This window comes from Hyla sarda, chromosome 13, assembly GCF_029499605.1.
Source record: "Hyla sarda isolate aHylSar1 chromosome 13, aHylSar1.hap1, whole genome shotgun sequence".
NCBI classification, from domain to species: Eukaryota; Metazoa; Chordata; class Amphibia; order Anura; family Hylidae; genus Hyla; species Hyla sarda.
The window spans coordinates 43485261-43508234 of NC_079201.1; the positions used below are offsets into that span (position 1 = coordinate 43485261).

At 45.3% G+C, this 22974-nt stretch overlaps 1 protein-coding gene across 11 annotated transcripts in view; it reads left to right on the forward strand.

Moving 5' to 3' along the window:
- LLGL2 (LLGL scribble cell polarity complex component 2) overlaps positions 1-22974 on the forward strand; it is a 578766-nt gene that overhangs the window by 528072 nt on the left and 27720 nt on the right. For all 11 annotated transcript variants that reach the window (XM_056550314.1, XM_056550313.1, XM_056550316.1 and 8 more), the window contains 2 exons: positions 18430-18472; positions 18562-18623. In XM_056550314.1, the coding sequence (XP_056406289.1) occupies positions 18430-18472; positions 18562-18623 (105 nt within the window). The remainder of the gene's footprint in view (positions 1-18429; positions 18473-18561; positions 18624-22974) is intronic.

The following is a 22974-nucleotide window of genomic DNA, read 5'->3' on the forward strand; positions in this document are numbered from 1 at the left end:
CCAGCCAGCCGAATCGTGACAGTAGATCCGGCCATGGATCCCGCTGAAGTCCCACTGCCAGTTGTCGCCGACCTCACCACGGTGGTCGCCCAGCAGTCGCAACAGATAGCGCAACAAGGTCACCAGCTGTCTCAACTGACCGTGATGCTACAGCAGCTATTACCACAGCTTCAGCAACAATCTCCTCCGCCAGCTCCTGCACCTCCTCCGCAGCGAGTGGCCGCTTCCGGCTTACGATTATCTTTGCCGGATAAATTTGATGGGGACTCTAAGTTTTGCCGTGGCTTTCTTTCGCAATGTTCCCTGCACTTGGAGATGATGTCGGACCAGTTTCCAACTGAAAGGTCTAAGGTGGCTTTCGTAGTCAGCCTTCTGTCTGGGAAAGCTCTGTCATGGGCCACACCGCTCTGGGACCGCAATGACCCTGTCACTGCCTCTGTACACTCCTTCTTCACGGAGATCCGAAGTGTCTTTGAGGAACCTGCCCGAGCCTCTTCTGCTGAGACTGCCCTGCTGAACCTGGTCCAGGGTAATTCTTCTGTTGGCGAGTACGCCATCCAATTCCGTACTCTTGCCTCCGAATTATCCTGGAATAATGAGGCCCTCTGCGCGACCTTTAAAAAAGGCCTATCCAGCAACATTAAAGATGTGCTGGCCGCACGAGAAATTCCTGCTAACCTGCATGAACTTATTCATCTTGCCACCCACATTGACATGCGTTTTTCCGAAAGGCGTCAGGAGCTCCGCCAGGATATGGACTTTGTTCGCACGAGGCGGTTTCTCTCCCCGGCTCCTCTCTCCTCTGGTCCTCTGCAATCCGTTCCTGTGCCTCCCGCCGTGGAGGCTATGCAAGTTGACCGGTCTCGCTTGACACCTCAAGAGAGGACACGACGCCGCATGGAGAACCTATGCCTGTACTGTGCCGGTACCGAACACTTCTTGAAAGATTGTCCTATCCGTCCTCCCCGCCTGGAAAGACGTATGCTGATTCCGCACAAAGATGAGACAGTTCTTGATGTCTACTCTGCTTCTCCACGCCTTACTGTGCCTGTGCGGATATCTTCCTCTACCTTCTCCTTCTCTGCTACGGCCTTCTTGGATTCCGGATCTGCAGGAAATTTTATTTTGGCCTCTCTCATCAACAGGTTCAACATCCCGGTGATCAGTCTCGCCAGACCCCTCTACATCAATTCTGTTAACAATGAAAGATTGGACTGTACTGTGCGTTACCGCACGGAACCTATCCTAATGTGCATCGGACCTCATCACGAAAAAATTGAATTTTTGGTCCTCTCCAACTGCACTTCTGAAATTCTTCTTGGATTACCGTGGCTTCAACGCCATTCTCCAACCCTTGATTGGTCCACAGGAGAAATCAAGAACTGGGGTACTTCTTGTCACAAGGACTGTCTTAAATCGGTTCCCAGTACTCCTTGCCGTGACCCTGTGGTTCCCCCTGTATCCGGTCTTCCTAAGGCTTATATGGACTATTCTGACGTTTTTTGCAAAAAGCAAGCTGAGACTTTGCCTCCTCACAGGACTTATGACTGTCCTATTGACCTCCTCCCGGGTACTACCCCACCCCGGGGCAGAATCTATCCTCTGTCTGCTCCAGAGACTCTTGCCATGTCGGAGTACATCCAGGAGAATTTAAAAAAGGGGTTTATCCGCAAGTCCTCCTCTCCTGTCGGAGCTGGATTTTTTTTTGTGTCCAAAAAAGATGGCTCCCTACGTCCTTGTATTGATTACCGCGGACTTAATAAAATCACGGTAAAAAAACGCTACCCCTTACCTCTTATCTCGGAACTCTTTGATCGCTTACAAGGTGCCCACATCTTTACCAAACTGGACTTAAGAGGTGCTTATAATCTCATCCGCATCAGGGACGGGGACGAATGGAAGACCTCATTTAACACCAGAGATGGACACTTTGAGTATCTGGTCATGCCCTTTGGCCTATGCAACGCCCCTGCCGTCTTCCAAGACTTTGATAATGACATTTTTCGTGATCTCCTATATTCCTGTGTTGTGGTTTATCTGGACGATATTCTGATTTTTTCTGCCAACTTAGAAGAACACCGCCAGCATGTCCGCATGGTTCTTCAGAGACTTCGTGACAATCAACTTTATGCCAAAATGGAGAAATGTCTCTTTGAATGTCAATCTCTTCCTTTCCTAGGATACTTGGTCTCTGGCCAGGGACTACAAATGGACCCAGATAAACTCTCTGCCGTCTTAGATTGGCCACGCCCCTCCGGACTCCGTGCTATCCAACGTTTTTTGGGGTTCGCCAATTATTACAGACAGTTTATTCCACACTTTTCCACTATTGTGGCTCCTATCGTGGCTTTAACCAAGAAAAATGCCAATCCCAAGTCCTGGTCCCCCCAAGCGGAAGATGCATTTAAACATCTCAAGTCTGCCTTTTCTTCCGCTCCCGTGCTCTCCAGACCTGACCCATCTAAACCCTTCCTATTGGAGGTAGATGCCTCCTCAGTGGGAGCTGGAGCTGTCCTTCTACAAAAAAATTCTTCCGGGCATGCTGTGACTTGTGGGTTTTTTTCTAGGACCTTCTCCCCGGCGGAGAGAAACTATTCCATCGGGGATCGAGAACTACTGGCCATTAAATTGGAGCTTGAGGAATGGAGGCACCTGCTGGAGGGATCAAAATTTCCAGTTATCATATACACTGATCACAAGAATCTCTCCTACCTCCAGTCTGCCCAACGACTGAACCCTCGCCAGGCTAGGTGGTCGTTGTTCTTTGCCCGTTTTAACTTTGAAATCCATTTTCGCCCTGCTGACAAGAACATTAGGGCCGATGCCCTCTCTCGTTCTTCTGATGCCTCTGAAGTAGAGGTCTCTCCGCAATACATCATTCCTCCGGACTGTCTGATCTCCACTTCTCCAGCTTCCATCAGGCAAACTCCTCCAGGGAAGACCTTTGTTTCTCCACGCCAGCGTCTCGGGATTCTCAAATGGGGACACTCCTCCCACCTCGCAGGCCATGTGGGCATCAAAAAATCCTTGCAACTCATCTCTCGATTTTATTGGTGGCCGACTCTGGAGACTGATGTTATTGATTTCGTGCGGGCCTGTACTGTCTGTGCCCGGGATAAGACTCCTCGCCAGAAGCCTGCTGGTCTCCTTCATCCTCTGCCTGTTCCTGAACAGCCTTGGTCACAGATTGGTATGGACTTTATTACGGACTTGCCCTCATCCCGTGGCAACACAGTTGTTTGGGTGGTCGTTGATCGATTTTCCAAGATGGCACATTTTATTCCTCTTCCTGGTCTTCCTTCAGCTCCTCAGTTGGCAAAGCAATTTTTTGTTCACATTTTTCGCCTTCACGGTTTGCCCACGCATATCGTCTCAGATAGAGGCGTCCAATTCGTGTCTAAATTCTGGAGAGCCCTCTGTAAACAGCTCAAGATCAAATTAAACTTCTCTTCTTCTTATCATCCCCAATCCAATGGGCAAGTAGAAAGAGTTAATCAGGTCTTGGGTGACTATTTACGGCATTTTGTTTCCTCCCGCCAGGATGACTGGGCAGATCTTCTACCATGGGCCAAATTCTCATACAACTTCAGAGTCTCCGAATCTTCTGCTAAATCCCCATTTTTCGTGGTGTACGGCCGTCACCCTCTTCCTCCCCTCCCTACTCCCTTGCCCTCTGGTTTGCCCGCTGTGGATGAAGTGACTCGTGATCTTTCCACCATATGGAAAGAGACCCAAAATTCTCTTTTACAGGCTTCATCCCGGATGAAAAAATTTGCTGATAAAAAAGGAAGAACTCCCCCCATTTTTGCTCCCGGAGACAAGGTATGGCTCTCCGCTAAATATGTCCGCTTTCGTGTCCCCAGTTACAAACTGGGACCACACTATCTTGGTCCTTTCAAAATCAAGTGCCAGATCAACCCTGTCTCTTACAAACTCCTTCTTCCTCCTTCTCTCCGTATTCCCAATGCCTTCCATGTCTCTCTCCTTAAACCACTCATCCTTAACCGCTTCTCTCCCAAAGTTGTTTCTCCCACTCCAGTTTCCGGATCTTCTGACGTCTTTTCTGTGAAGGAGATTCTAGCATCCAAGACAGTCAGAGGTAAAAGATTCTTCTTGGTCGACTGGGAGAATTGCGGCCCTGAGGAGAGATCCTGGGAACCTGAGGACAACATCCTGGACAAAAGTCTTATCCTCAGGTTCTCAGGCTCCAAAAAGAGGGGGAGACCCAAGGGGGGGGGGTACTGTTACGCCGAGCGCTCCGGGTCCCCGCTCCTCCCCGGAGCGCTCGCAGCGTTCTCTCATTCGCAGCGCCCCGGTCAGACCTGCTGACCGGGTGCGCTGCGATATTACTCCCAGCCGGGATGCGATTCGCAATGCGGGACGCGCCCGCTCGCGATGCGCATCTCGGCTCCCGTACCTGACCCGTTCCCCGTCTGTGTTGTCCCGGCACGCGGGGCCCCGCTCCTTAGGGCGCGTGTGCGCCGGGTCTCTGCCATTTAAAGGGCCGCTGCGCCACTGATTGGCGCAGCAGGCCTAATCAGTATTCTCACCTGTGCACTCCCTATTTATACCTCACTTCCCCTGCACTCCCTCGCCGGATCTTGTTGCCATTGTGCCAGTGAAAGCGTTCCCTTGTGTGTTCCTAGCCTGTGTTCCAGACCTCCTGCCGTTGCCCCTGACTACGATCCTTGCTGCCTGCCCTGACCTTCTGCTACGTCCGACCTTGCTCTTGTCTACTCCCTTGTACCGCGCCTATCTTCAGCAGTCAGAGAGGTTGAGCCGTTGCTGGTGGATACGACCTGGTTGCTACCGCCGCTGCAAGACCATCCCGCTTTGCGGCGGGCTCTGGTGAATACCAGTAGCAACTTAGAACCGGTCCACCAGCACGGTCCACGCCAATCCCTCTCTGGCACAGAGGATCCACCTCCAGCCAGCCGAATCGTGACAATTACTTCTATTAAAAAATCTTAATCCTTTCATTACTTATGAGTAGAGATGAGCGAATCGAAGTCGACGAACCCAAATTCGTTACAAATTTCATGAAAAATTTGATTCGCAACGAATGCGAATATCGCCGCGATTTGATCGTGCGAATCGCTTCATTAAACTTCATTTTACAGCGTTCCAGGCTATTGGAGACCTAAAATGGCAGATCCACGTGTGAATACATGGGGCAGGGGATTATGGGAGGTCGGGAAACAGCGGCGGGAATGAAGGTAGGCGGGATGATCCTGAATCACATGTGAGATGCAGCCTATCAGCATTCATTGACCCCTGTGATGTCAAAGCCCTATGTAATCGGAAGCCATCTTTCCTTTCTTCATTTCGTCTATGCACTCAGAGATAGAGAGAACGGGACTGCGTGTGTCTGACTAGCTTATACCACAGCGTTACACTGCAACTGCTAGTCACATCAGCATTGGGGAAAGACAGGAGTGCAGTGCTTTGCTGTTCACACTGAGAATGATCATTGATAGCTAAACCTCCTATTCACATTATTGAGCATTGCAGCAGAAAGGGGCAGATAGCTGTTAGCTGCCTCATACTGATCAACAAGCTGCCTTAAATTTATCAACCATCTTACCACCTCATTTTTCAGCACAATTCAGCATTTTTTTTGCTCCACAAATCATCTGCTGCTCAGAATTGTGTGACAGGGTGCAATTTAGGGTTTAATCCCTGTATTTTTTTTTTATTGTGGTGCTGCACTGTTGGGTCCTGCTGCTGTTCACAAATACGTTCTTTTTCAGCAAACTGTAGTACATTTGTCTGCCCTCATACGTGCATAACACATGCCTACATCAAAGCATTCTACTATTCTGTATCTGTAACAAGTCCTGACTCCTGGCAAAAGTAATCAGCTGCTGGTGTTTTTAAAAATACTTATTTTTTCTGCGTATAGTTGCGCATATTATTGCCCTCATCAGTGCATACCGCATAGGTAAACCAAGTATTGTACCATTTTTTACCTGTTAATCTGTCAAGTGGCTACATACTGTCAAAGTCCAAACAATAGTATTCACTGGCTGGTGTTTTACAAAAATATAGAGTTTTTTCTGCGTATAGTTGCGCATATTACTGCCCTCATCAGTGCATACCGCATAGGTACATCCAAGTATTGTACCATTTAGGACCTGTTAATCTGTCAAAGTGCTCCATACTGTCAAAGTCCAAACAATAGTATTCACCGGTTGGTGTTTTTAAAAAATACAGTTTTTTCTGTGTATAGTTGCGCATATTACTGCCCTCATCAGTGCATACCGCATACGTACATCCAAGTAGTGTACCATCTTGTACCTGTTAATCTGTAAAGGGCCTACATACTGTGAAAGGACAGCCATAAGTAATCACATGCTGCTGTTCTTGACAAATACTGTTAGTGTAGTAGAGTAGTGTAGCGTATTGTAATACTCTCATATACGCACTAAGTATGTCAGGCAGGAGGCCTAAATACTTCAGGCAGAGTTGGCAGCAGACTAGGGGCGAGTGGCAGCAGGAGTCGCAGCGAGAGGCCTGAGCTCCCGTTATTAGTCAGCGGTCGTGTCTCGACCAGCAACCCATCTGGTTGCAACCCGATTGGTTAACACGCTCATCCACATAATCACAAGTGACATCTGACACCCCCAGTCAACAGTCGGTGGGTTCTTCAGACACAGCCCTCAGTTGGCATGGCCCGGGAGCAGTCCCTGTCCTCTCATTGCTTTTGTCCTATGCTGTTCCCTCTCCTAGAGCATAGGACAAAGGCAATGGGAGGACAGGGACTGCTCCCGGGCCATGCCAACTGAGGGCTGTGTCTAAGGAACCCACCGACTGTTGACTGGGGGTGTCAGATGTCACTTGTGATGATGTGGATGAGCGTGTTAACCAATCGACAACGGCATATCTTATGCTATGGGCCGCTGTGGGGCCTGGTTCTGGGAATTTCACATTTTCTCATGGGTAGCACCCGCTATCCAAAATCTTTTTCAAAAATTTCTAAAATTGTGGTGTTTTTTGGGGGGGATTGTGAAGCCCTGCTGTGTACTCGTGCATCAGCCAACTCCAGGCTGTGTCATTCAGGCAATATATGGTTTACTGATGTTACTGTGGGGGCTTGTTGGATTTGGTCCTTCGTACCCACACGATGGGGTCCGGGACACTGAAAGTTAGTTTTAAATTTCAAATAAAAAAATGATGGCGCTGCTGGGCCTGGGTCTGAGAATTTCAAATTTTCTCATAGGTAGCCCCCGCTATCCAAAATCTTTTTCAAAAATTTCTAAATTTTTTTTTTTTTGGGGGGGGGATTGTGAAGCCCTGCTGTGTACTCGTGCATCAGGCTGTGTCATTCAGGCAATATATGGTTTACTGATGCCGCTGCTGGGCCTGGGTCGGGGAAATTCAAATTTTTTTCATAGGTAGCACCCGCTATCCAAAATCTTCAGTTTAAATTTCTTAATTCATCTTTTAATCTTAGGGATTGTGAAGGCCTAGTGCCTACTCATGCTGCTGGCAACTCTGGGCTGTGCCATTCATCCACTATATGGTCTCCTCATGCTGCCAACACCTCCACGCTGTGTCATTCAGCCACTATATGGTCTCCTCATGCTGCCAACATGTCCACACTGTGCCATTCAGCCACTATATGGTGTCCTCATGCTGCCAACACCTCCACGCTGTGTCATTCAGCCACTATATGGTCTCCTCATGCTGCCAACATGTCCACACTGTGTCATTCATGCTGCCAACACCTCCACGCTGTGCCATTCAGTCACTATATGGTCTCCTGATACTGATGCCACCACCAGGCTCTGTCATTGTGCTGCTGTGTGGCAGTGATTCTAAAAGCGATGCCGGTAATCTGCATGTTATTCTGAATAACAGTATTATTTCACTAACCCAGCACACTCCATATGCGTTTTAGAACACAGCAAAGTGTTCTATACCCCTATAGAGGCTGTATGTAGGCTAAAAATAGCCTTTTTTAATATAGATTCGCTGCGGAAAAATTTGGATCGAAACTGACTTTTTCGGAAAATTCGGCGAATCGGCCAAATCGAATTTTTGAAAAGTTCGCTCATCTCTACTTATGAGCTTCTGAAGTCTTTTCTGTCTAAGTGCTCTCTGATGACGTGTCTCGGGAACCGCCCAGTTTAGAAGAGGTTTGCTATGGGGATTTGCTTCTAAACTGGGCGGTTCCCGAGACACGTGTCATCAGAGATCACTTAGACCGAAAAGAACAACCTTAACTTCAGAAGCTCATAAGTACTGAAAGAATTAAGATTTTTAATAGAAGTAATTTACAAATCTGTTTAACTTTCTGGAGCCAGTTGATATGTAAAAAAAAAATTTCATGGATAACCCCTTTGATATTGACATGGGTATATTATTGACCCTAATAGAGAATAATACAGCCTATACAGGTATTTGAGTGTCTTTGAATAGGTCACCAAATGCTCCACTAATTACTGAACAGTGTATTAATTCTATAAATCTGGACTGAGTCTTATTTGGGGCGTGCACTCTGTACCTTAAATAAGTCCAAATGTATACAAGTTTATCAGTGTATTCAACTTATGGTGTGGTTGATTAAAGGAGTAGTGCAGTGAAATATAACTTATTCCCTGCCCAAAGGATACCGGATAAGTTATAGATTGCTGGGGTCTAACCGCACGGACCCACCACGATCTCCACCCCCCCCCCCCCCCCCCCAGGAATCTACGGTCCACACGTCCCCTCCATGTATATCTATGGGATACATGGAGGGGGCGTGTCGGCCGCTGCTCCATGCGGCGGTCGGCACCCCCCTTCCAGCAGACTGCTGGGGCCTCGTTCAGGAGATCTATAACTTATCCTCTATTCTTTGTATAGGGCAAAAGTTATATTACACTACAGAACTCCTTCAACATTATAATCTCTGGAAACATTTTCAAAAGTGTTCTCACTAACTGCATGCACCTAATCATACTAGGATGACATCATAAAACGGAAAATACATAAGACCACGTGAACATATTTTTTCCTTTTTTAAAAGGATTTCTGAACCCTTTTGTTTTTTTTGTTGTATTGTCATTAACCTTCTCATGTGTCTGATGGTGACTTTATTATGTTGTATGTTCATTATTCTTAGCTTTCATGTCACTATGATATAGAGGAAAAAGGAGGAGAAAAAACAATGGGGCTCTCCCTCGTATAGTATAGTACATCTGGAATGTTAAGTAAATGGTGCAAATACCCACCACCAGGACCCAAGGTGACGCATTGACCTTGAGTGGATGTGTAGAGAGGTCAGTAGGGCCTCTGATGTCTGGTTCAGGGTATGCAAAGATATGATCGTCACAGTGTGCTGCTCTCATCCCTTTTTTTCCGTGTTCCCAAGGGAGACGGATAAGAAGGTAATATGGAGTATGCAAAAAGAAGGTTTTGTATGAGAGCGCTACTGTATATCGACGGGAGTCAAAAGAAACAGAAAACAAGCCAGCACTTACGCAGGACTAACTTTTATTGGTAAAAGAAGTCAAAAGTAAAACAGGACAACGCGTTTCGGTGCACACTTGTGCCTTCCTCAGGTCCACATATAAAACTACAGAAAAAACATACATATGAATAAAAGTAAATGAAAAATCATAATGATAATATCAATAATGATTATTGTCTAAAATCAGAAACAAGGGACTCAAAAAAATGTGAGCATATGTATAAAAACTATTAGCACATGTGTATCGTTGTGTGGATACAGGCATACAGAACGCACAGGGTCAGTTAGTAGTAAATGTGCAGTTAATGTGTGTGTCTAAAAATGATGTGCACTCATGTCTTAACAATCAGGTAAGTTTGCAGCACGGGTGCGCTTAAAAAGTGGAAAGTACGAGATTTGAACTATAATGTGTTTGTCCGGCTGAACCCTCCCAGGTGCAGTGTGCAGGCTGCACCACAGGGGTTAGTGTGCCCATGTATGCTGAGCATAGTGGGGGGGGGGGGGGGGGGGTCAGGGATCTGGGGAGTTGATAGCTGTCAGTGGCCGGACTGCAGGGTTCGGCAAGTGTAGACCGCCAAGGTCTAAACAGTTCAAGTTAATAGATGAGAGGGAGGTAAGGTCGTTATTCACTTTTGTGTAGTCCTGGCCGGGAATCCTGCGGGCGGGCTGTGGATGTGAGGTGTTGGCGCTCTGTTATATATGCGGGCGCCGCTGATTGGATTGTGCGACTCGGCGGAAGATATCACTTCCGGTCATGCGCACGGCATTGCTAGGTTGCCGGAAACACTGGGAGAGCGCGGCTAGCGCATGTGGCAACAGGTGTAGTTCTGTAATGCGCTGTTAGCGCCAATTACAGGGATACAGCTTGAGCTTGGAATTGAATTAAAGTGTTCAACAAAAACTATTATTAAAGGCATTTGATCCGTAATGGGTTTCCTGGACATATGTAAAAGTGTGTTTGAATTATGTGTGGGAAAGTGTAGCTCTTTTTCTTTAACACACTTTTACATATATCCAGGGAACCCATTACAGATCAAATGCCTTTAATAATAGTTTTTGTTGAACACTTTAATTAAATTCCAAGCTCAAGCTGTATCCCTGTAATTGGCCCTAACAGCGCATCACAGAACTACTCCTATCGCCACATGCGCTAGCCGTGCTCTCCCGGCGTTTCCGGCAACCTAGCAATGCCGTGCACATGACCGGAAGTGATATCTTCTGCACAATCCAATCAGCGGCGCCCGCATATATAACAGAGCGCTGACACCTCACATCCACAGCCCGCCCGCAGGATTCCCTGCCAGGACTACAAAAAAGTGAGTAACGACCTTACCTCCCACTCATCTATTAACTTGAGCTGTTTGGACCTTGCCGGTCTACACTTTCTATATCCTGCCGAACCCTGCACCCCGCCCAGACACTTGCAGTCCAGCCACTGAAAGCTATCAACTCCCTGGATCCCTGACCCCCCCCCCCCCCCCCCAACTATGCTCAGCATACATGGGCACACTAACCCCTGTGGTGCAGCCTGCACACTGTACCTGGGAGGGTTCAGCCGGACCAACAAATAGTTCAAATCTCGTACTTTCCACTTTTTAAGCGCACCTGTGCTGCAAACTCACCTGATTGTTAAGACATGAGTGCCGACACACATTACCTGCACATTTACTACTAACTGACCCTGTGCGTTCTGTATGCCTGTATCCACACAACGATACACATTATAGTTTTTATACATATAATAGTTTTTATACATATGCTCAAATTTTTTGGAGTCCCTTGTTTCTGATTTTAGACAATAATCATTATTGATTTTGATTGATTTTATTTACTTATGTTCATATGTATGTTTTTTCTGTAGTTTTATAGGTGGACCTGAGAAAGGCGCAAGTGTGCGCCGAAACGCATTGTCCTGTTTTACTTTTGACTTCTTTTACCAATAAACGTTAGTCCTGCGTAAGTGCTGGCTTGTTTTCTGTTTCATTTTACTCCCGTCGATATACAGTAGCGCTCTCACACAAAACCCCATTCTTTTTGCATACTCCATGTCACTATGGTGTGAGAGTGAAGAACAATGAATAAGCATAAGATGGACGTGCAAAGCACAGCATACAGGATGGAGGCAGGGAAGCTTGGCAAGCTCACTCTCGTCTTCATTGCCATATATACAAAATGGTGGGACCAATTTAAGAAAGTTTTATACCTGCTTTTACTCCCGTTTACCCGCATTATAACCCAGTGGATTAGGTTTAGTGTGGGTGAACAGCCTGTCAGTTTCCATTTAACATGCTATGGGGTTCCTCTCCCTGAAAGGTTCTCTGTCTACTCAGTACCCCTGGTACTAGGTCCAATTTGGCTTAAGGCTTGTACTGGCCAGGAGAGAGTCTTGTCAGGTGTGGAAAAAATACATGCCCTCTAAATACAAGATGCCCTCTAAGTACGCTCTGTTTTACTATTTACCAACTCGTAGTTATATATCAAGAGGAAAGACAAAATTACACAATAGTTACAAGTCAGCAGAGCAAAATAACAGGATGTACGTGCCTTAAGGTCTGTAACTGATGCCTTGTGGTTACAAAAAGCAGAATTAAGATATATCATACAAGATTACAGATCTGTATTTTATCAAGACCCTTGTATCCTTCAATCCCCTCTTAAAACCAGTTGTCACTTTAGACAACTTAGTTTTCTTGTTTTCTATTTTCTTTTGAAAAGTCTTTATGCAGGCAGTATAGCCTTCTGCCGAGTGAGGGTGAAGTAGAGGGACTGGGGTGTTTGATGAGGTGGAGAGGAGGATTTTAGTATCTTCAGCAGGTCTTGGCTTGCAGCGTTTCATACATAAGAAAATAAGTTTTATTGACACACATACTATGAGGGTAATGACAGTAATGTGTATTATGAGCTGCAGAACGCCCCCTATCCATCCTCCTATGCCCTTGAGCCAGGTAGCGGGATTCTATAATGAAAAGGTATCCCCCCACCACTTATGCTTGTTGATTTAATTGTCTTTGGCATATTTGTCCCTCAATTTTGGCACGTTCTCAAGCTGGTGGTGCATCTGAATTGTTCCTGAAGTGTCTATGTAATGGCAACAAGTATGACCTATGCAATAAGTCTTTAGGCATTTTTTAAGTAACACCAGAAAGGTATCTGTCCTAATCTACCGCAGTGGCCCACATCTGGGTTATTCCATGTTGGTTCAGTAAGTTGGTATTCTAAGGTGTCATTGCATGGTTGGTGTCCTGTTATCTTATAGCAGTCTACGTCTTGAGTAGCCTGAGGAAAGAGGGTGTTATTTGGCCACCTTGGGTCATTTAAGTACCTTTCTATCTGGCTGGGTTTAAGAAGATCAGTACTTGCGGATGTCCTGTTAAAACTAACTTTTATTCCTTCTGTGGGGATCGCTCATAGGTCTAGTATATGTGTGACCACTCGAGTTACCCAGGAACCCCCCTTGAAAGCCAACATTTGTTGTGGTCCTAGGCCTGGGCTGCTTAAGTTTCCCTGTCACCATGGCTGCCCCACCCATCCTACTATAGGAATACCCACTGAGGTGTTTCAGTTCTTTGCATATCGTATCTCGTGTCAGCAAGCATGTCAAAACAGTCTCCCTGAAATAATTCATATGAGGGCACAGGGATAGCAAAGTAGGGCATGCTTTGGGCAGACACAGGGGCATGGGTGCATATCCAACAATCCTTCGCAGTGAGGTTTTGTGCAAACATTATATGGTGTTTCAGGAACTTATTGTTTGGGTGTCTCTCTAATTCATTCTGCAGAGTCACCGTGGGGTGAATCAAAGTCAATAAAGTCATTAATGCAAACATCATGAGAATTAGTTTCTTCGACCATCTGCCAGAACAAGGCTAGGGCATCAGCGGGTACATCTTTCGGTAGGCTTTCAAGGTAAGGGCTGTCTGCCCCCGTTATTACCTCCTTTGGGTGATGTTGGACGAGTTTGATCCGAGAGGCGTGGATCCAAGAAGGGCTGTCTTCCGTGAGAACTGCCGTCCTCGTCACGGCAACAACTGTGGTTGGGGGTCCAAAGGTGAAGTCTCCGGGCTTCTTTCCTTTCGACATAGTCTTAATCAGGACAGTGTCGCCTTCCTGGAACTGGTGTGTTGGTTCCTGTGGGAGAGAAGGAGAATCACAGACAACTTTTTGTTCTACTCTATCAAGGGTTTGGATAAGGTCTGTGACATATTGTTCCCTTATCTGGTCGAGGTCCCCTTCTTCTGTTATAAGTGGTCGTTGGGCCCATGGAGTCGGGAAAGGCCTACCCATGGAAATGAGCAATAAAGACTGGGGCACTGTGTTGGGGTATGCATGGTGTCCCCTCTTTGCAGATCAATCCTGTTACAGGATTTTTCTGCAATACCGGATAACACCAATCATATTCCTCTTGTTTGGGAACAGAGGACTGGAGAGAGAGAAGTTTTTTTTTGTGTCTTCGAGTGAAGGAGGTGTAAGAACTGGTAACATCAGTGAGACAGGTTGTTGTATAGCAGCCAGTTTGGCGGAGTGGTCTGCTAGAGCATTGCCGTTTAAAATGTGATCAGTCCCACGTGTGTGTGTCCTGCAGTGAATGATGACTAATTGTGATGGTAGGGTAAGTGCATGTAAATAGTGACAGGTTTCTTAGCAAAAAGTGTACAGGCTCTTGTGAGGGCGATGAGTTCTGCAGCTTGTGCGATCTTATAGGAGATGGACTGGGCCTTGAGGACAATGTCAGGTAATTGGACAATAGCATAACTGGCATGGTAAACATTGCCATTGGGGCGGGTGCATGACCCATCTACAAAGACTTCTGGAGCATCAGATATGGGCACTGAAGAGAAGTTGGGTCTGGGTGAGGCGTCAGTGTGGATGACTTGCAAGCAGTCATGTATGTCCGGCATCACATCATCATGAATTTTCAGGCCAACTAGTGCGCAGGGCCAGATGTAGGGGAGGCATACACCATTTTCAAGGATGGATTACTGAGGAAAATTGCCTCATATCCAGAGAGCCGTTGTGTTTACATGTGTAGTGTATGTAGGCCTTTAAGGAGAGAGATAACATCATGAGAAGTGTACAAGGTAGTGTCAAGTCCTAAAGTGAGGGTGGTAGCTTGTTCAACAATCATAGCACAGGCAGCAAGAGCTCGCAGACATGCCGGCATCCCCTGTACGGAGACGGGCATCACCTTTGAGAAAAAGGGCACAAGAACGTGGTTTACCTCCATGAAACTGTGTCAGCACATTCGCCATGGTTTTACAATTGTCTCGTGCATACATGTGGAAAGGCAAATTGTAATCTGGGAGACCTAGCCCTGGACTTGTCATTAAAAGCTTTGTACATTTATGAGGACCATTAGATCTGGTTTGCCTGATAGGGTAGCATCTCTATGAGCAGTCGGGAATCCACTGTCTGCAGTAGTTTATCATACCCAAGAAAGATTGCATTTGCTTCTGGGCGTGCGGGGTGACCAGGCCCGCTACAGACTGAACTCTAGACATGCTCAATTCCCTTTTGGCAGAACAAAACCCAGATATTCAACCTGTTCACAACACCATCCTCAAGGCAGGCCTCCTAAGAGAAACTACACAGTAACAAATCATCAACATATTGGAGGAGAACAGAACCCTGGGGGGGCGTGCCATGATTTTAAAAAGGCTTGGAGGACAATGCTGAACACAACTGGTGAATCAGCATACCCCTGGGGCATTGTACACCAGGTTAACTGTAGTCCCTCAAAGGAAAAAGCAAAAAGGAGTCTGGTCTCTTTGTCCACTGGGATCGAGAAGAAAGCATTCTTCAGATCGAGGACAGAAAAATGAGTTGCCTGTGCTGGGATTGATGACAACAGTCGGGTGACATCAGGAACTATAGGGGCAATAGGCACAATTAGTCTGTTGATGGCTCTCAGGTCTGGTACAAAACAGACAGTACCATCGGGTTTGGGGACCAGATTAATTGGAGTGCAGTAGGGAGAGACAGTATGTTCTAAAACTCAAGTTTGTAGGAAATGTTTGATCATAGGGCAGATACCTTTGATTTTTTTGCCGTGACAAGGGGTACTGTTTTTGGTGTACCGGGAGAATGTCTGGTTTGAGTCTTGCCTTGTATGGTGTACAGTCAATATGTCCTACATCATGGTCTCCATGTGACCAGACAATGGGGTCTACCTCAGTTGGGACCTGGGCCGGGGACACAAAAGGATAATGTCCAGCAGGTGTGACTATGGGTGTGAGGTCAGACGTGACATGTAACCTGGACGGGGATGCAGTGATATGTAATTTGAGTTTACATGTGAGGTCTCTTCTCAGGTATGATGCGAAAGGAATAGAAGGTTAAATGGTCACCCTCGGGGCATTGTATATACAGGTACTATGAACACACTCAATTTCAAACAGTAGACATATATATACACACATATATATATATATGCACATACATATATGTCCCCTGAAAAACAAAATTACACCAGATCCGAAGAAGAAGAAGAAGCTGTCATGCTCCCTGTAAACCCCGCCTTACTCCTCCCAAACCTCTATGTCACCAGTCACCGCCCCTTTGAGTCTGGCTTCTTGTCTTTCCCCAGTTCTGGTCAGTCACCATGAAACGTCTAGCATCACATGTGTTACTGACTGTGTTACTTTACATCAAGAGACATACAAGAAACATGTAACATGTAACAATACCGACATTTACAAATACTTAACGTACAACACACAGGGCCCACATTCTCACCAAAGATATAAAAATAAAAGTGTACACAGCTCTCTCAAAAATTTGAAAAATAATTATCTCCAATGCACATTGTTTATAATCCAGTAAACCATTAGCTTGATTTTAAATGCCTAAAGTAATGTTTATCAATTAAATAGTGATCACTTTTTTTTATTTATTTTATCTTCTTGGCCAAATTTCTTCTCTTATTACTCCTGTAAGATAATCAGACAATTAATCGCATTTCCTGATACATTTCATTTTTTTTGGCATCAACCCTGTGTTACTGTGAAGGCAAGAAATTAATGAAATATCATCAAATAGTTCAATTTTATACCACGTGAATATATTTTTTCTTTTAACACCCCTACCCCTTAATTCTCTGGTTGAACTTGATGGACATATGTCTTTTTTCGACCGTACTAACTACTAACTATGTAACACCATTTTCATTACAACACAACAGCTTCACAGGGAAAACATTCACTGGTCATTTTCTATACACTCCTGATTCTATACACCTCACACATATACAACATACTTTATATCATAAGAACCATCCTATAAATGCCATCATATGACTACATACACAGGGCTTTCCTAGCGATTTACCATATCTCTGCATTCCATAGCACTGAACACTCATCTTCACTTCATTTATTCCAGCAGTTTCAGCTTTGCTCATCCTACATTCCTCACACTGCTTCACATGCTTTCTCCTTCACAAATCACCTGCTTTTCCACCAAAACTTTGAGTCTCTATTTCTGACAACAATCTCTAATCCTATCAAACAATTTACACAGCCCTGCATCATAACGCCAACATGCTGTGTACCTTTTCCAAAATTCAGTAACCGTTTCACCTAGTTTTTGTTTGCATGCCACAGCAATGGGCAGTGATGATTTTTGTTTGAAAACTTGGTTACGTTCCTCTTCTAATTCTCTCCATATACGCTCTCTACCCTTCTCGAGATTACAAATGTAGTTGTTCGAGTGGGGGTCAGGTGGTATTTATCATTGGCCCCCTCCCTTGGGAATGTGCTGGAGTCCTTCATGAATTCTGACCAACCAGCTATATCATCTACCCACGGATTCACTAAGTCCCATCCTGTAGGGCTAACTCGGGCCACATAAGCCTTACATGTTTCACCGGGAAGGGGAGGAGGATATGACATAGATGATTTGGAACCCATGTTCAGTAATTGGTGCAAAGCCTCAATCTCTGGAATGGCTAATGGCTGTACTAAACCCTGAAGGCTCCGACAATTCCTCTCAACAGAGTAGGGATTCTCTGATTTAATTGCACCAATCACTGAGCATGCGTGGTATCTCTGAACAAACTGTCACTTGCTTTCACCACATCCCGGGTCAACAAGTTACCTCTAGCCGGGAGGGTGGGGTGTCTTACAGATGTTTTGAGAACCAGCAGATTATTACTATTATCATTATTATTATAACAGTTATATGCACCTTACTCTATACATTAAAGCAATGGTTAGTATACTCACGTGTCTTCTTAAGTTTAAGGGAAAAAAGGAAGTTACAAGTAAAACACTAAACAGAAATATAAGAAGTTTTTGTAAGCGATGAGCCAAATTGAAACATGACAACCACCCTGGATTGTCAAATTACTCTTAGTTACTCATTTCCCCTGTTCCCTGAACAGAAGTCAAATACTGTAATACTGTGTCCCAGACACGATATGAAAGTAACTGTTATACTTACCTGAATCGAGACGTGGCCAGTGCCCCCCGGATCGACAATACCACACAAGGATATGGTTCTTACCGGTCCGGAGGATGACCCTCTCGACCCCGGACTGAGCCCCCAGCTGAAAGGTTCTCTGTCTACTCAGTACCCCTGGTTACTACCCCAGTACTAGGTCCAATTTGGCATAAGGCTTGTACTGGCCAGGAGAGCGTCTTGTCAGGTGTGGAAAAAATACATGCACACACAAGATGCCCTCTAAGTACGCTCTGTTTTACTATTTACCAACTCGTAGTTATATATCATGAGGAAAGACAAAATTACACAATAGTTACAAGTCAGCAGAGCAAAATAACAGGATGTACGTGCCTTAAGGTCTGTAACTGATGTCTTGTGGTTACAAAAAGCAGAATTAAGATATATCATGCAAGATTACAGATCTGTATTATTTTATCAAGAACCTTGTATCCTTCACTTCCTTCTTCAGATCAGGTGCCCTATCCATTGTAGATAAATGCAATAACCAATTTCTGCACTGTTTTGTGATGTCTTTACAGACATGCTGAAAGAGATCCAGAGAACTCTGGAAGGTTCTCAGATGTAAGTACACCCTGCACAATTTATCTAGATGTCTTTTTATCTATATCACTATAGATGTCAGTTAATAACTGTTAAATATTTCCTTGCAGGAGTCATGGGGAAAGGAAATCCCATCAGATCGCTATAGGAGGCAGGCTTAGTAATGGAACAGGTATAGTATATTTAATTCTCTCTGAACTATTTTTAACACTTCACATCATAGCCATTTTTAACCTCTTCAGGACGCAGGGCGTATGGATACGCCCTGCATTCCGAGTCCTTAAGGACGCAGGGCGTATCCATACGCCCGTGGGAATTCCGGTCCCCACCGCTAGCCGGTTGTGGACTGGAGCCGGATGCCTGCTGAAATCATTCAGCAGGCATCCCGGCATATCGCCCAGGGGGTCATTATGCCCCCCCATGTCGGCGATGGCCGCAGATCCCTGGACAATTCAGTCCAGCGATCTGCGGCGATTCTGGGTCAATCGGGTCTCCAGTGACCCGGTGACCCGGAATTACTGGCTGATCGGGGCAGTCTCAGACGGCCCCGAACAGCCAAAGCCAGCAGGGGTGAGGTAGCACAGGCCGACCAATCATGGCGCCTGCTGCGGGTGTCACTCCCGCACCCGCTCCGCCCCTCTTCCGGAGGACGTGAGCGGGTGCGGGAAGAAGACCCCGGGTGCTGGGGACCCCGATCCCCGGCGTCCCTGTTGGGATCGGGGCCCCAGGAGCGACGGCCGCGGCGAGGGACTGTCCTGCGACGGAGCAGCAGCAGGAGGTGAGTGACAGCCTCCTGCTGTTGCTTAGCAACAGCTCCCAGCATGCAAAAAGGGCATGCTGGGAGCTATGCAACATCAGGAGGCAGACGACCACAACTCCCAGCATTCCCTTATGGGCATTCTGGGACTTATGGTTTTGCAACAGCTGGAAGCACATTTTTTCTATGGAAAAGTGTACCTTCAGCTGTTCTATAACTACAACTCCCAGCTTGCACAAACAGCTAAAGTGCATGCTGGGAGTTGTAGTGGTGCATCTGCTGGTTGCATAACTACAACTCCCAGCATGCCCATTGGCTGTCGGTGACTGCTGAGAGTTGTAGTTTTGCAACAGCTGAAGGCACACTGGTTGTGAAACTCAGAGTTTTTTTTTACCTAACTCAGTGTTTCACGACCGGTGTGCCTCCAGCTGTTGCAAACTACAACTCCCAGCAGTCACCTTACACCATGTACCGTACATGCTGGGAGTTGTAGTTTTGCAACAGCTGGAGGCACACTGGTTTTGAAACACTGAGTATGGTCACAAACTCACTAAGTCCCATCCTGTAGGGCTAACTCGGGCCACATAAGCCACCAGTGTGCCTACAGCTGTTGCAAAACTAAAACTCTCAGCATGTACAGTCTGTCAGCGCATGCTGGGAGTTGTAGTTTTGCAACAGCTGGATGTTCCCTCCCCCCCAATGTGAATGTACAGGGTACATTCACATGGGAGGAGGTTTACAGTAAGTATCCGGCTGCAAGTTTGAGCTGCCGGAAAATTTTCTGCCGCAGCTGAAACTGCCAGCGAGAAACTACTGTGAACCCCTGCCCGTGCGACTGTACCCTAAAAACACTACACTAACACAAAATAAAATAAAAGTAAAAAACACTACATATACACATACCCCTACACAGCCCCCCTCCCCTCCCCAATAAAAATGAAAAACGTCTGGTACGCCACGGTTTCCAAAACGGAGCCTCCAGCTGTTGCAAAACAACTACTCCCAGTATTACCAGACAGCCACTGACTGTCCAGACATGCTGGGAGTTTTACAACAGCTGGAGGCACCCTGTTTGGGAATCACTGGCGTAGAATACCCCTATGTCCACCCCTATGCAATCCCTAATTTAGGCCTTAAATGCGCATGGCGCTCTCACTTTGGAGCCCTGTTGTATTTCAAGGCAACAGTTTAGGGTCACATTTGGGGTATCTCCATACTCGGGAGAAATTGTGTTACAAATTTTGGGGGGTATTTTCTGCTTTTACCCTTTTTACTTTTTAAAATGTAAAATTTTTGGGAAAATAAGCATTTTAGGTAAAAAAAAATAATTTTTTTTTACATATGCAAAAGTCGTGAAACGCCTGTGGGGTATTAAGGTTCACTTAACCCCTTGTTATGTTCCCCGAGGGGTCTAGTTTCCAAAATAGTATGCCATGTGTTTTTTTTTTTTGCTGTCCTGGCACCATAGGGGCTTCTGCGGCATGCCCCCAGAGCAAAATTTCCTTCAAAAAAGCCAAATGTGACTCCTTCTCTTCTGAGACCTGTAGTGCGCCAGCAGAGCACTTTTCACCCCCATATGGGGTGTTTTCTGAATCGGGAGAAATTGGGCTTCAAATTTTGGGGGGTGTTTTCTGCTATTACCCTTTTTAAAAATGTAAAACTTTTGGGAAACCAAGCATTTTAGGTAAAAAAAATATATATTTTTTTTACATATGCAAAAGTCGTGAATCACCTGTGGGTGAACTTGTTATGTTCCCCGAAACTAGACCCCTCGGGGAACTTGTTATGTTCCCCGAGGGGTCTAGTTTCCAAAATGGTTTGCCATGTGGGGTTTTTTGCTGTTCTGGCACCATAGGGGCTTCCTAAAGGTGACATGCCCCCCAAAAACCATTTGTCGCTCCTTCCCTTCTGAGCCCGCCGAACAATTAACATAGACATATGAGGTATGTGCTTACTCGAGAAAAATTGGGTTTCAAATACAAGTAAAAATTTTCTCCTTTTTACCCCTTGCAAAAATTCAAAAATTGGGTCTACAAGAACATGCGAGTGTAAAAAATGAAGATTGTGAATTTTCTCCTTCACTTTGCTGCTATTCCTGTGAAACTTACTGAATGTCATTTTGAATACTTTGGGGGGTGCCGTTTTTATAATGGGGTATTTCTAATATGAAGACCCTTCAAATCAACTTCAAACCTGAACTGGTCCCTGAAAAAAAGCGAGTTTCAAAATGTTGTGAAAAATTGGAAAATTGCTGCTGAACTTTGAAGCCCTCTGGTGTCTTCCAAAAGTAAAAACACGTCAATTTTATGATGCAAACATAAAGTAGACATATTGTATATGGAATATCCATTTTCCTTACAAGCAGAGAGCTTCAAAGTTAGAAAAATTCAAAATTTTTCATAAAATTTTGGGATTTTTCACCAAGAAAGGATGCAAGTATTGACAAAATTTTACCACTATGTTAAAGTAGAATATGTCACGAAAAAACAATCTCGGAATCAGAATGATAACTAAGAGCATTCCAGAGTTATTAATGTTTAAAGTGACAGTGGTCAGATTTGCAAAAAATGGCCGAGTCCTTAAGGTGAAAAAGGGCTCAGTCCTTAAGGGGTTAAACAATAAATTAAAAAAGAAAACATTTTGATCCACCTTGGTTTAATTTCAGGGCACAGCTTGTCCCAACACATCAGATTGTTGGCATATCATTTTCAAACTAATTAAGTGATATGCTAATATACAGGTGAAACTCGAAAAATTAGAATATCGTGCAAAGTTTATTTACATAATTACATAGTTAGTACGGTTGAAAAAAGACATACGTCCATTAAGTTCAACCAGGGAATTGAAGGGTAGGGGTGTGGCGTGATATTGGGGAAGGGATGGGATTTTATATTTCTTCATAAGCATTAATGTTACTTTGTTCCAGGAATGTATCTAATCCTGTTTTAAAGCTGTTAATTTTTCCTGCTATGACCAGTTCCTGAGGTAGACTGTTCCATAAGTTCACAGTTCTCATGGTAAAGGAGGCGTGTTGCCCCTTGAGACTAAACTTTTTCTTCTCCAGACGGAGGGAGTGCCCCCTCGTCCTTTGGGGGGGTTTAACCTGGAACAGTTTTTCTCCATATTTTTTGTATGGGCCATTAATATACTTATATACATTTATCATATCCCCCCTTAAATGTCTCTTCTCAAGACTAAACAATTGTAACTCCTTTAATCGCTCCTCGTAGCTAAGATGTTCCATGCCCCATATTAGTTTAGTCGCGCGTTTCTGCAAGCTTTCCAGTTCCACAGTGTCCCTTTTATGGACTGGTGACCAAACCTGAACAGCATATTCCAGGTGAGGGCTTACCAATGCTTTATAAAGGGGGAGTATTATGTCCCTGTCCCTCTAGTCCCTGCCTCTTTTTATACATGACAATATCCTGCCGGCCTTGGAAGCAGCAGCCTGTGATCTACAAGTACACCCAGATCCTTCTCTACCAGTGACTCTGCAAGTTTAACACCCCCTAAGACATACGATGCATGCAGGTTATTAGTACCCAGATGCATAACTTTACATTTATCCACATTGAACCTCATTTGCCAAGTGGATGCCCAGACACTTAGTCTATCCAAGTCATCTTGTAACTTATACAGATCCTCTATAGACTGCACTGTGCTACAAAGCTTGGTGTCATCTGCAAAGATAGAAACAGAGCTGTTAATACCATCCTCTATATCATTGATAAATAAATTAAACAACAGCGGGCCCAGTACAGAACCT